Source organism: Barbus barbus, assembly GCF_936440315.1.
Source record: "Barbus barbus genome assembly, chromosome: 32".
Taxonomy (NCBI): Eukaryota; Metazoa; Chordata; class Actinopteri; order Cypriniformes; family Cyprinidae; genus Barbus; species Barbus barbus.
The window spans coordinates 28,296,465-28,308,743 of NC_136760.1; the positions used below are offsets into that span (position 1 = coordinate 28,296,465).

The following is a 12,279-nucleotide window of genomic DNA, read 5'->3' on the forward strand; positions in this document are numbered from 1 at the left end:
AAGTTTTTGAAAGAAGTCTCTTCTGCTCACCAAGACTGCATTTATTTGTTCAAAAATACTGTAAAAATACTTAAATATTTTTTCAATTTAAAGCAGCTGTTTTCTATGTGAATATGTGTTAAAATATAATTTATTTCTGTGATCTGCAGCTGTATTTCCAGCATCATTACTCCAGTCTTCAGTGTCACATGATCTTCAGAAATCATTCTAATATACTGATTTACTGCTCAACAAACATTTCTGATTATTATCAATGTTGAAAACACTTGTGCTGCACAATATTTCTGTGGAAACTGTGATACATTTTATTTTTCAGGATACACAGATGAATAGAAAGTTACAGCATTTATTTGAAATGGAAAATTTTGTCACATTATAAATGTCTTTACTGACTCTTTTGATCAATTTAATGAATAAAAGTATTCATTTCTTTAATAAGAAATCTCACCGGCCCAAATGCTGCAGATGGTGTTGTTTATGACGTGTGAGAGATGTGATTGGCTGTGCCTCTGCCCCGTTGCAGTATGGGAGTGCGAGTCATGGACACCTCCTGGGTTTCTCGGAGAGGCTCCTCCTCGTCTCGTAAGAGCTCCTCGACTCCGCCCAGTGTTCAGCCGCTCTCTGATTCGCTGAACCCCGAGCAAACGGCCGATCTCTCCACCTCCCCCTCACAGACTCCGCCCCCCATCAGCGCCGATAGGACCAGGTAAACAGAGGCGACCAATAGGAATCTAACACACACGAGCTGATCTTGTCACATGACTGCTGCTGGTTTCAGTTCAGCCAGATGAGGACATCATGAATATTAATGCCATTTGTGACCCTGGAGCACAAAACCAGTCATAAGGGTCAATTTTTTTAAATTGAGATTTATACATCATCTGAATAAATGATCTTTCCATTGATGTATGGTTTGTTAGGATAGGACAATATTTGTCTGAGATACAACTATTAGAAAATCTGGAATCTGAGGGAGCAAAAAAATCTAAATATTGAGAAAATCTCCTTTAAAGTTGTTCAAATGAAGTTCTTAGCAATGCATATTACTAATCAAAAATGAAGTTTTGATATATTTACGGTAGGAAATTTACTAAATATCTTCATGGAACATGATCTTAATATCCTAATGATTTTTGGCATAAAAGAGAAATGTATAATTTTGATCCATACAATGTATTGTTGTCTATTGCTACAAATATACCTGTGCTACTCATGACTGCTTCTGTGCTGCAGGGACACATATTATTGTACAGTATATTGCTTTTGAATATCATCCAAAGCAGCTCAGAGTAAATATTTAAAGAGAGAAAGTATTTAAAGCAAAGAAAAATTCAGTTTTTATAATATGTATGAATTAGTTGGCTGAATTGAAACTGGAGTTATTCCCCTCTCTTTCCTCTTTTCTGTTTTTAATTTCACCCAAAGATTAAAATTCATTTATCAGAATCACATTATTCTGTACCATTATTCACTGATTATCTTCCACTCTGCTGTAGTATGATGACAGATCTGCATTCCTGCATGAACTATTCTTTTATTTCTCCGTTTTGTTGACTGCGTGAATCCTGTAGTTTAATATCCTCGATATCTCAGACCCTCTTGTATGCGAGACACTCAGCATCACACGCTCCTCCTGTATGTTCAGAGTCACTCTTGTTTCTGCTGATGAACGTCATTAGCATTATTACTGCTTCGGGTTCAAAACATACGCTCTGTCCATCACATTTGTGGCAAATTATACAGCATATCAGTCAAATCAGTTCAATTTCATTGTCGAAGTTCAAAGTACAAACAATTGTGCTTAATTTAATTACTAATTTTAATTAATATGCATGAATATTATAATTATAAATATGTATTTTATTTATGATTCATATTATAATTAATGCTTAAAATGAATACTTGATTTTATTAATATTTTAATAAATATTTAACAAATCAAGTATTAATTATAATATTGATCAATATGAATAATAATCTAAATCTAATTCAAATTAATAATCTATATTCATAAATTTACATTTAATGATTATATTCATATTTATTCATTATGATATTAATTAATAAAATGTATTAAATAACAATCACTTACAATTATTTAATAATTGACAATTAAATTGAATGATTGATAATATTTTAATTATAATTAATTCATAATTAATAGACATAACAATAATTAATAATTTATTGATATTTATGAACATGAATTAAGTATAAAATGTAATATTTAAGAATTAATTTATAGTTATTGATTATTAAATGAATTATTAATTCATTGACTTAATTATAATGAATTAATATCAGTACGTTTTAATAGAATTGATTGTTATTTTATTATTATTTATTAATTGTAATATTAATTAATATAAGTACATAATAATAATTGACTGACTGTTAAATAATAATTGAAGAATTGCTAATATTTAATTCTAATTAATAATATGCATACATGTTTGACAAACTGATTGTATGAGTAGTTATGAACATTAAAAATTATTATTTATAATATTCATTAAAATCAATTATCAATTTATTGATTTAATTAGTTATCAGTAAATATTTTTTTAAATAAATCTGAATTGATCATGTTGCCATGGTAATGACACAGATGCTGTTGATGGAGCTGAACGTATTGATCTCAGATAGCTTTACGTGTCAATCTTGCCAATCTTTTCAGCTTCGACGAGGCATCATCCAATCGCTGGGACCCCTGTCCCGTCTGTCCCTCCCCTGAGGAGGAGCGTCCACCCCCTCCGTACCCGTTCTCTTTCCCCTCCTCCTCCTCGTTCCCTCACCCTCGAGTGCGTCCCGAATGCGTTCCTCCCTCAGCGTTTAGCCGCTGGTCCGTGTTCAGTCCTCCTCCGCCTCCGCTCCTCCTGTCCTCCACCTCTCTAGACATCAACTCCAACCCCAAACCCTCCGAGCCCGTCTACATCAAACCCCCGCTGCTCCCCGCCGCTCCGCTGGGGGCCGCCTGCAGCCGAGAGAGAGGACTCAGAGTGCCTAGGTAACTACCACTAACCCACTAACTACCCGCTGGATCACTAAAGGCAAACTTGGGATTATACAGTGGGGGCCGAAATTATTACAACACTAGTATTTTCACCAACTAAGTCAGTATCTTTTGCTGTTGTGTGTCAGTAGGAAATATCAGTCTATATTTCCAAACATTCATTTAGCCATTAATTGTAATAATCCAGTGAGATCTGATCTGATCATCATCAGTCTGTCTGGAATGACATGAAGAAACAGAACAAACTGAGACTAAATCCAGAAGAAATGTGTCTCCAAGACGCAAGATGAAATCATCATTTGTTGTGAGCATGCTTTGTGTTTAAAGCAGCTTTTGTCCTCGGTGCTCTTGAGCAGTTTCTCAGGAGCTTTGCAGGAGGTTTCTTGAAGCGTCTTGGAGACACAGTTCTTCTGGATTTAGTCTCAGTTTGTTCTGTTTCTTCATGTCATTCCAGATAGACTGATGATGATCAGATCAGATCTCACTGGATTATTACAATTAATGGCTAAATGTTTGGAAATATAGACTGATATTTCCTACTGACACACTTCAGCAAAAAATACAAATAACTGACTTAAAACCATTTTTAGCTGCTGATTATACTAGTGTTCTAATGATTTTGGCCACCACTGTATATGAAGCTTCTGATTGCAAATATTATTGATCACCATCATGAAAACACTTAGCGCCCCGTAATGCTCACCGATTGAAATTTTAATATACAGTGTGAATAAAAAAATAAATAGGTTTTCAGTACAGTAACATTTGATTCAGTACAGTAGCATTCTTTTACATTAATTGCTGCTGCAGCTACTGAAACTGAAATTGAAAATTTGCTTCAGATTTTCCCTCAAGTTCCCTGCGATGCTTTATGCATCAAAATGAGCAAAAATCCCAGCCTGCATTGCTTAAAGAACAGCTGCCACACAAACAGATTACAAATCACTCACACACACACACGTTTATTTACTTGCCCCTTAAATCCACAAATCTGATATTTATAAATTTATTTATTTATTTGTTTATTTTAGGTATAAATATTTATAAATAACAAATATTTATAAATAAATATTATTTGTATTTATTTCACTAACACCAAATAATTTTTTGTTGTTTTTTTATTTGCAATAATTACAAATAAATAATATTATTATATGTACTATACTATTACATTATATAATATTTATTGCCCCCCCACAAAAAATATTTTAGTTTTTATATAATATTTTATTTCCCAATTTTAGTTTTCACATACGCTCTACTTGTTTGTTTGTTATAATTTAGTCAGAAATGTTCTAAAAAATATATTTCTATTTATTTCAACAAAACATTTCCATTTTTAGTAACTTCATACACTTTTTTTAGGAACTTCATACATTTAATTAATTTATTTATTTATTCATTTTATGTTTTATTTTATTTTATTGTATTGTATTTTCTGAGGACATCAGTAAGTGGATGTTCTGTCACATTCACCTCATGGGGACACATTTGTAGCCAAATTGCACGTTTTCTATTGTATTCATCTCAGTGTCCAGATGTCAGAGCTGAGGCTGTGTGTGTTTGTGCAGTTAATGGATGTTTGTGTGCATTTCTGTCATCAGCACCCAGAAGAATAAGGAGCCCTCGCCTGTGATTGGTCAAAGAGGCATTTCACCCACGGCTCCCTCTGCTGGACAGAACCTGCTGTCAGACCAGAGTCCTCTCACGCTGCGCAAAGGTGCCTTCAGTCTGTGCAATATAATAAAATAGCCATGCATTGAAAACAGTGTTAGTTTGGACAGCAACTTTTGATTTAGTCATAGTCTTTGACTAAAATTCCATTTAGTTTTAGTCATATTTTAGTCATCTGAATTGTTTTAGTTTTAGTCTAGTTTTAGTCAACTAAATCTACAGTACGGCTATAATCTAATGAGTTTAGTTACAGTGTAATGCATTTATTAAGCATTCTCTAAAATTACACAACTCAATATATAGGTTTGATATAAAGGCAGCAGATTTGTTCTGAATGAATCTCTTCCTAAATCGTTTTTATGTGTTGACGAAAATTCGTTATCGACTCGTTTTCATCAGTGACAAAATTTTGTTGACAAATTACGACAAAAATGATCTGTCAACGAAGTGGTTACCCTGGACCACAAAACCAGTCATAAGGGTCAATTTTTTAAAATTGAGATTTATACATCATCTGAATAAATAATCTTTCCATTGATGTATGGTTTGTTATGATCGGACAATATTTGTCTGAGATACAACTATTAGAAAATCTGGAATCTGAGGGAGCTAAAAAATCTAAATATTGAGAAAATCATCTTTAAAGTTGTTCAAATGAAGTTCTTAGCAATGCATATTACTAATCATAAATGAAGTTTTGATATATTTACGGTAGGAAATGTACTAAATATCTTCATGGAACATGATCTTAATATCCTAATGATTTTTGTCATAAAAGAGAAATGTATAATTTTGATCCATACAATGTATTGTTGGCTATTGCTACAAATATACCTGTGTTACTCATGACTGCTTTTGTGCTGCAGGGACACATATTAACACTGATTGAAAACAGTAATCGATGCATTTCAAATGAACTTCATTCATGCATTTTAAAGTCATTCATGTTATGATCGTATGATATGTTGCTGCAATTAATATACACTTTTCCTTCAGTTTCCAAGAAGCTGGCCCCCATCCCTCCCAAGGGCCCGTACTCTCCGTCGAGCTGTGTGTCGGATCTGTCTCCGGGTCCTTCTCCGGTCAGTCTGTCCCCGACGCCCCCCAGCACCCCGTCCTCATACACCTTCAGTTACCCGCAGGGCTGCTCCGTCCTCACCTCGCCCGGACACAACCACAGCCAGACGCTCGCTGGGACCCTGCCCAAATTACGGCCCAAACCGCCCCGCCAGAGACCCAGCCTGCCCCCGCCGCAGCCGCCGCCGCTGGACGCTCTGTCCGCCGGGGAGAGCATGTCTACAGGTACAACAGTCATTTCTGGAAATAATCCAGCTAGTGAGTGTTCTTCCTCTCTGCTCCCTTCTTAGGACTGGCCTGCGGTCTCCACGAGGGGGAAAAAATTATTAAAAATAGTGAATGATGTTTATCTGAAAATGTAAGAATGCAAACAGGTTTTCTGTAAGGGGTAGGTTTAGGGTTGGGTTAGGGGATAGAAAATATCATGGTGAGTAAAGTAATAGAAGTCTATGGAAAGTCCCCACAATTCACAGAAACAAACGTGTGTGTGTGTCTGTGAGTGTGTCTGTGAGTGTGTGAGTGCGAGCATGTGCATGTGTGTGAGTTTTGTGTGTGTGTGTGTGTGTGTCTGTTTCTGTGTGTGTGTGTGTGTGTGTTATGTATCCCGTGTGACTCTGCGGTGGTTTCTTCTCTTCTCTCCTGTGGTGGTGGTTGTGATCTCTGCAGCGGTCTGATCTCTGCTGTCGGGGGCTTTGGTTCAGATGGTAAGCAGTAGTGTGTGTCTGTATGTAAACTCTCCTGCTGTGATTCAGCATCCGGGGCTGCGTGTCTCTAACGCTGTGCATGGCTCTGTTCTGCCCTGCATGGCTCTCCATCCGTCCTTCAGTTCAAACACATGACTGACCCACTCAAACCCGTCTCACATGTTCCTGTGTCTGTATGATCCTCATAACCCAGCATCCAACTACAGCAGTTTCATTCTTCTGTGGAACAAATCAGATGAGATTCTCCACAGCAATGCTTCATAGTGATCGTGACTGTCACGCTGTAAAGCAGCGATTCACAAACTTCTTTGTCAACCACATTACACACATCATCTGATGAATTTGTTTCTAAAATGTTCAGCCACTGGATGTTTTACAATTTTTCAGATGGACTGTTAAATGCATCTGCTAAAAAACTGTCAAATGCTTCAAAACTTATACTACAGTTCAAAAGTTTTGGATTAGGAAGAATGTTTTTGAAAGAAATTAATGTTTTATTCATCAAGGATGCATTAAATTGATGACATTTCTCATGGGATCTCTATTCTAAAAATCAATTATTAAGTCATAGCTTACAAAAATACATAATATATCTGGCATCTAACTAATACTATTAGTACTGTTTCTAATATTAAAATACCAAACCCCAACCGGACCCCTCCGTGATCTGCGATCCATGCTAGCGAATCATGTTTTTTCTCTTTTATGTTCACTCTCTCCACTCGTCTTCTCACTCAGTGTTTTGTGTTTGTCCTCAGACTCGTGGTGTGATTTGGACGTTCCCATAATAAGCGTGGAACTGGACGGGAGATACAGGAACTCTGTGGATCCGCTGGAGTCAGAGGAGGAGGATTCGGAGAGCACCGCCCTTTGATTACCCACAATCCTTCACTCCCTCCCTTCACCGCACAAATGACGTTGTATTGTCCATGTGATCCTCTGCACTGACCCACAGACAGGATCTGAAGCACTGGTCCCGTCTTCTTAGTGTTTTTTATGTATTTGCAGTTTTTCCATGTGGTTTGTTTTCTATTTGCCTTATCTGAGTTCTTGCACTTTTGCCTTGAAGTTCGTGTAACATGTGTTCGGGTCACTGCTGGGTGTAGAAAATCACACAAATACATTGAAACCTCATTGTGTCTAAACCCAGACTAGCATTCACCAACTATACAAACAGCTCCTGACAGACACACTACAGCACAATCCACTCGTCTGTGTGTGTGTGTGTTTGATGAATGTGAGCGTCTGAGATGAGATTTCAGATGAAAGACGCTCTCGCTGTGGTTTGCAGTCAGATTTTTAATTAAGATCGTTTGTTAGGGGCCATTCACACAACATGTGTCAGAATTTACTGTTCAAAAGTTTGGGGTTAGTAAGATTTTTTTAATGTTTTTGAGTCTCTTCTGCTCACCAAAGCTGCATTTATTTGATCAAAAATACTGTAAAAACAGAAAATATTATTATAATTTAAATCAGCTCTTTTCTATGTGAATATGTGTTAAACTGTAATTTATTTCTGTGATCTGCAGCTGTATTTTCAGCATCATTACTCCAGTCTTCAGTGTCACATGATCTTCAGAAATCATAATAATATACTGATTTACTGCTCAACAAACATTTCTGATTATTATTAATGTTGAAAACAGTTGTGCTGCACAATATTTTTGTGGAAACTGTGATACATTTTATTTTTCAGGATTCTTTGATGAACAGAAATTTCAAAAGAATAGCATTTATTTGAAATAGAAATCTTTTATAACATTATAAATGACTTTATTGTCACTTTTGATCAGTGTGTCCTTGCTTTTGAAATGTCGTTCAAAAAATAAAAATCTTACTGACCCCAAAATTAAAAAATTCACATCAGAACAAATGTTTTTAAAGTGCTTGTGTGAGATAGAAGAATGCTGGATAAAGTAAAGTGTGTTTTTACTGACATCAAACATTATTGAAAAATTTAACATAATATATGAAGTGTCATATCAGTAAATATAAAACAGATATAAATGACTTATATTGTATTTACATGAACATTAATATGACTATATGCTTACTGAGCAGAAAACAGCGAGGGCAGTTTATGAATGTGTTCATTTCATTGGATATTTTGGAATCAGGACCATTCCTTATGATCAATTACTGGATAACGATATATATATTCATTTTACTTAAGATTTTAGGAATAATTTCAATGAAATTTTCCAGACCTGCAAATCACATTTTAACTCTTTGATGCATTAATTAGTGAATCAATATAACTGAAAAAATGTTTCGAAACATCATCAATCCACGTCAACAGATATGATCTTATATTTTTAAATGATATATTATAAGAGAGTATTTTACACATCTGACCACTGCAATAAAACATAGTAGCAGATATTGTAGATACATCGTGCATCATAAATTAAAAACACAATATAACGAGTAATTTAGGAGTAAAGGTCATCCATTCGAGGGTTAAAATAGCCTGATATTTCCAGGTTTTCCATGACTTTGGGACTGAATACGTCTGATTAATATGAATATGTTATCAATAATACGTCTCAAACTCTGCTGTAAGTATTAGCATGTGTAAATGCTGTTCACTCTCCGCTGTACATAGTCTATAGAAGCAAAGGACAAATATTTATCAACCTCTCTCTATATAAACATATATATGTATATAAACAGACAATATTATTTTTGCTTCAGACACAATGCTGGTTTGTGTAAATACACTATGAATTGCCGCGGATCCTGTGAAGGTCTCTGATAACAGGATAAAGTTCCAGTGCGTTTGCAGAAGAATCAGACGCACAAATAAACTGAAAGAGATCCGGATTGCGCCAGAGATTAAACCGAAGTCACACGTTTACCTCTTACGGACGCGTGTTGTGTGCGAGAGTCTGTGTGCATGCTTCAAACCATACTTTACAGTCAACATGAAACCCATTTTACCTCCGTAATGTGACGTTCTGAAACAGGAGAACGATAAATAGTAAATAAGGCCATGTTGACTTTAAAATCCTCCTAATGTGAATGTCTGATGATTTTGTGTGTGTGCGTGTTGAGTAAGTTATCATCAGTCTTTGTGGATTTCACTTCCATTTTGTGCTTCTGTTTGACCACCTTAAACTAAATTTGACTTCAGGTGACACATTAATCCAGAAGAATATCAGTAGATCAGGGGAATCTGAAATGCAACGCGTAAAGAGTCTATAAACTCCATTTTTCTGTTTTTAATGCATTTTCGCAGCTAAACGCTCTGATTTTATTTTGCTAGCGGATGAGAGCAGGTCTGTCAGGAACGCAGAGGTGAAGATGAACTTGCGTATGTTTGTGGATCTGAATGTGCTGGTTTTCTGTATCTTGATATGGTGGTTTTGTAGTTTTGTTGGCAGGAGCTCATTTTTATATGAGGGTTTTATCAGCACAAGAAGGTCAGACTGCCGTTTGTGTTTTAGCAGGTTTAAGGCAGTGTTTTCAGTAGCTGACGCAATCTAATGTGTTGAACTGACCTGATATTGGTAGCTAAAATCATAATTAGACTTTATATGTCATAAACAAACATGCAAGGATTGGGAAATGTTGTTGAAGTGCATTTGGAAAATGATTTGTGTGTGTTTTGGGGATCAATCTGGGTTATTGTAAAGATGCTCTGATGTCTTAACTAGATGTTTGTAAATCTGCTGCATGCTTTGCATTCATTACCTACAATGTAATCTCGATTTGAAACACTTTTATACATGCTATTATAGCTTTTTGGCAAAAAAGAAGAACAGAAATACCCAGGTAATGCAGATAGTCCATCCTGCAATATCAGCTGCTAATCAAACCATTTAACACTCAAACTTCTGTAGATCGCATGCAACCTCCTTCTAACGCTGATTTGTGACCAAGAAACTTTAAAGGAATATTTCACCCACTTGGATGCTCTGCAGTGAATGGGTGCCGTCAGAATGAGAGTCTGATAAAAACATCACAATAATCCACACCACTCCAGTCCATCAGTTAACATCTGGAGAACACAAAAGCTGAAACAAATCATAATAACGCTTCCTGCAGTGAAAAAGTGTTCTGGTCTGAATCAGGAGAGAACTCTGCACAGATCAAGCACCGTTTACAAGCCAAAACAGCTGTAAACAAATTTGTTCAATTCATTTTGGACTATCTGTAGCTTGTTTATTGAAGATGCAGGACAACCAGCTAGCAGTGCATTACAATAGTCCAGTCTAGAGGTCATGAATGCATGAACTAGCTTTTCTGCATCAGAAACAGGTAGCATGCTTCGAAGCTTGGCAATGTTTCTAAGATGGAAGAATGCTGTTTTTGTAACATGGGAAATATGATTTTCAAAGGACAAGTTGCTGTCTAAAATAACACCCAGATTTTTTACTTTAGAGGACGTGACAGTGCATCCGTCTAGTTGCAAATTATAATCCACGAGATTCTGTGTACTGTTTTTTGGTCCAATAAGTAATATCTCTGTCTTATCTCAATTTAATAGGAGGAAATTATTGGTCATCCAATCTTTTACATTTTTACACAATCTATTAGCTTAGATAGTTGAGAAGTTTCATCTGGTCTTGTTGAGATATATAGTTGAGTATCATCAGCATAACAATGAAAACTAATCCTGTATTTTCTAATAATATTACCAAGAGGCAACATGTCTATTGAAAATAGCAGAGGACCTAGGACAGATCCTTGTGGTACTCCATACTTTACTGGTGATAATTGTGATATGTGGCTGGATTTTGATGAGAGAGACAACAAGAGATGCACTTTTTCACTGGAGGAAGCATTATTATGATTTGTTTCAGGTTTTGTGTTCTCCAGATGTTAACTGATGGACTGGAGTGGTGTGGATTATTGTGATGTTTTTATCAGACTCTCATTCTGACGGCACCCATTCACTGCAGAATGACACATTTCTCCAAATCTGATGAAGAAACAGACTCATCCTAATCTTGGATGGCATGAGGGTGAGCACATTTTCATTTCTGGGTAAACTATTCCTTTTTAAGTCATGCATGTTAAATAAAAGTTTAAAATCACCAACTCTCATTGAAAATAATTGACTTTTCCAGTCTGAACACACCTTAAGATAGACTGAACTCAGCACCATTACTCACAAGCTCTTAAATAAGTTCTTTCCTCGCCGTCTCACGTATATCTGATCAGTATATCACTTAGCAGACTAGTTAATGACTCAGTAACCACACAGACGCCGTGTGTATATTTGTGCGCTGGAGTTATTAATGCTGCATGCTCTTTCACCGTCATGCTGTTGAGTCCTGTCCGATTCATGTTTATTTACTGTTACCGATGTGTTTCATGCTTGATTTACACTTGAACAAACGGGGGCCAAATAAACAGAGCGTTATTTCCTCAGAGAAGGATTTTTTTTTTTTTTACATTTTGTTGTTTTATATGAAGAGGCCCTGTGCGTCAAAATGTGTTTTAAATGGAAATCTGGAATAATTTGAGACGGGATGTTCAAAGTCTCATGAAGCTTAAAGAACAACATCCTTCATCAGAATGTGATCTCGATAATAAAATTAATCATTTTTAATTACTTATATTTGTGCATGCATTTTATTCTAGTTTGTTTACTTCTTAAATATGATGTATTTATCAGTGAAAAAGTATATTTATCAAGATTATCCATCAGGATTTGATATGATGGAGTAAAGTATGTTTTTTATACCATAATGGAGTCGTAACTGAATGTCTGTTTACTAAAACAACTTGTTTTTTGGTGAATCTAATCTAAATCTAATTATAAGTGATGTCTTCTGAAGAGGAAAGTTGTTTAAAAAATTATGC

General features: G+C 35.7%; 2 protein-coding genes across 3 annotated transcripts in view; both read left to right on the forward strand.

Moving 5' to 3' along the window:
- The window catches only part of arhgap44b (Rho GTPase activating protein 44b), a 45,581-nt gene extending 33,556 nt beyond the window's left edge, over nt 1–12,025 (forward strand). Inside the window, exons 17-21 of one of the 2 annotated variants that reach the window (XM_079389838.1) lie at nt 524–706; nt 4,618–4,733; nt 5,684–5,989; nt 6,431–6,468; nt 7,227–7,290. In XM_079389838.1, coding sequence (XP_079245964.1) covers nt 524–706; nt 4,618–4,733; nt 5,684–5,989; nt 6,431–6,438 — 613 coding nt within the window. In that variant the 3' untranslated portion in view covers nt 6,439–6,468; nt 7,227–7,290. Of the gene's footprint in view, nt 1–523; nt 707–4,617; nt 4,734–5,683; nt 5,990–6,430; nt 6,469–7,226 lie in introns of both variants that reach the window. The other variant, XM_079389837.1, reaches the window with a different exon arrangement.
- The window catches only part of LOC306851923 (alpha-actinin-2), a 349,741-nt gene that overhangs the window by 244,699 nt on the left and 92,763 nt on the right, over nt 1–12,279 (forward strand). The window lies entirely within an intron of this gene.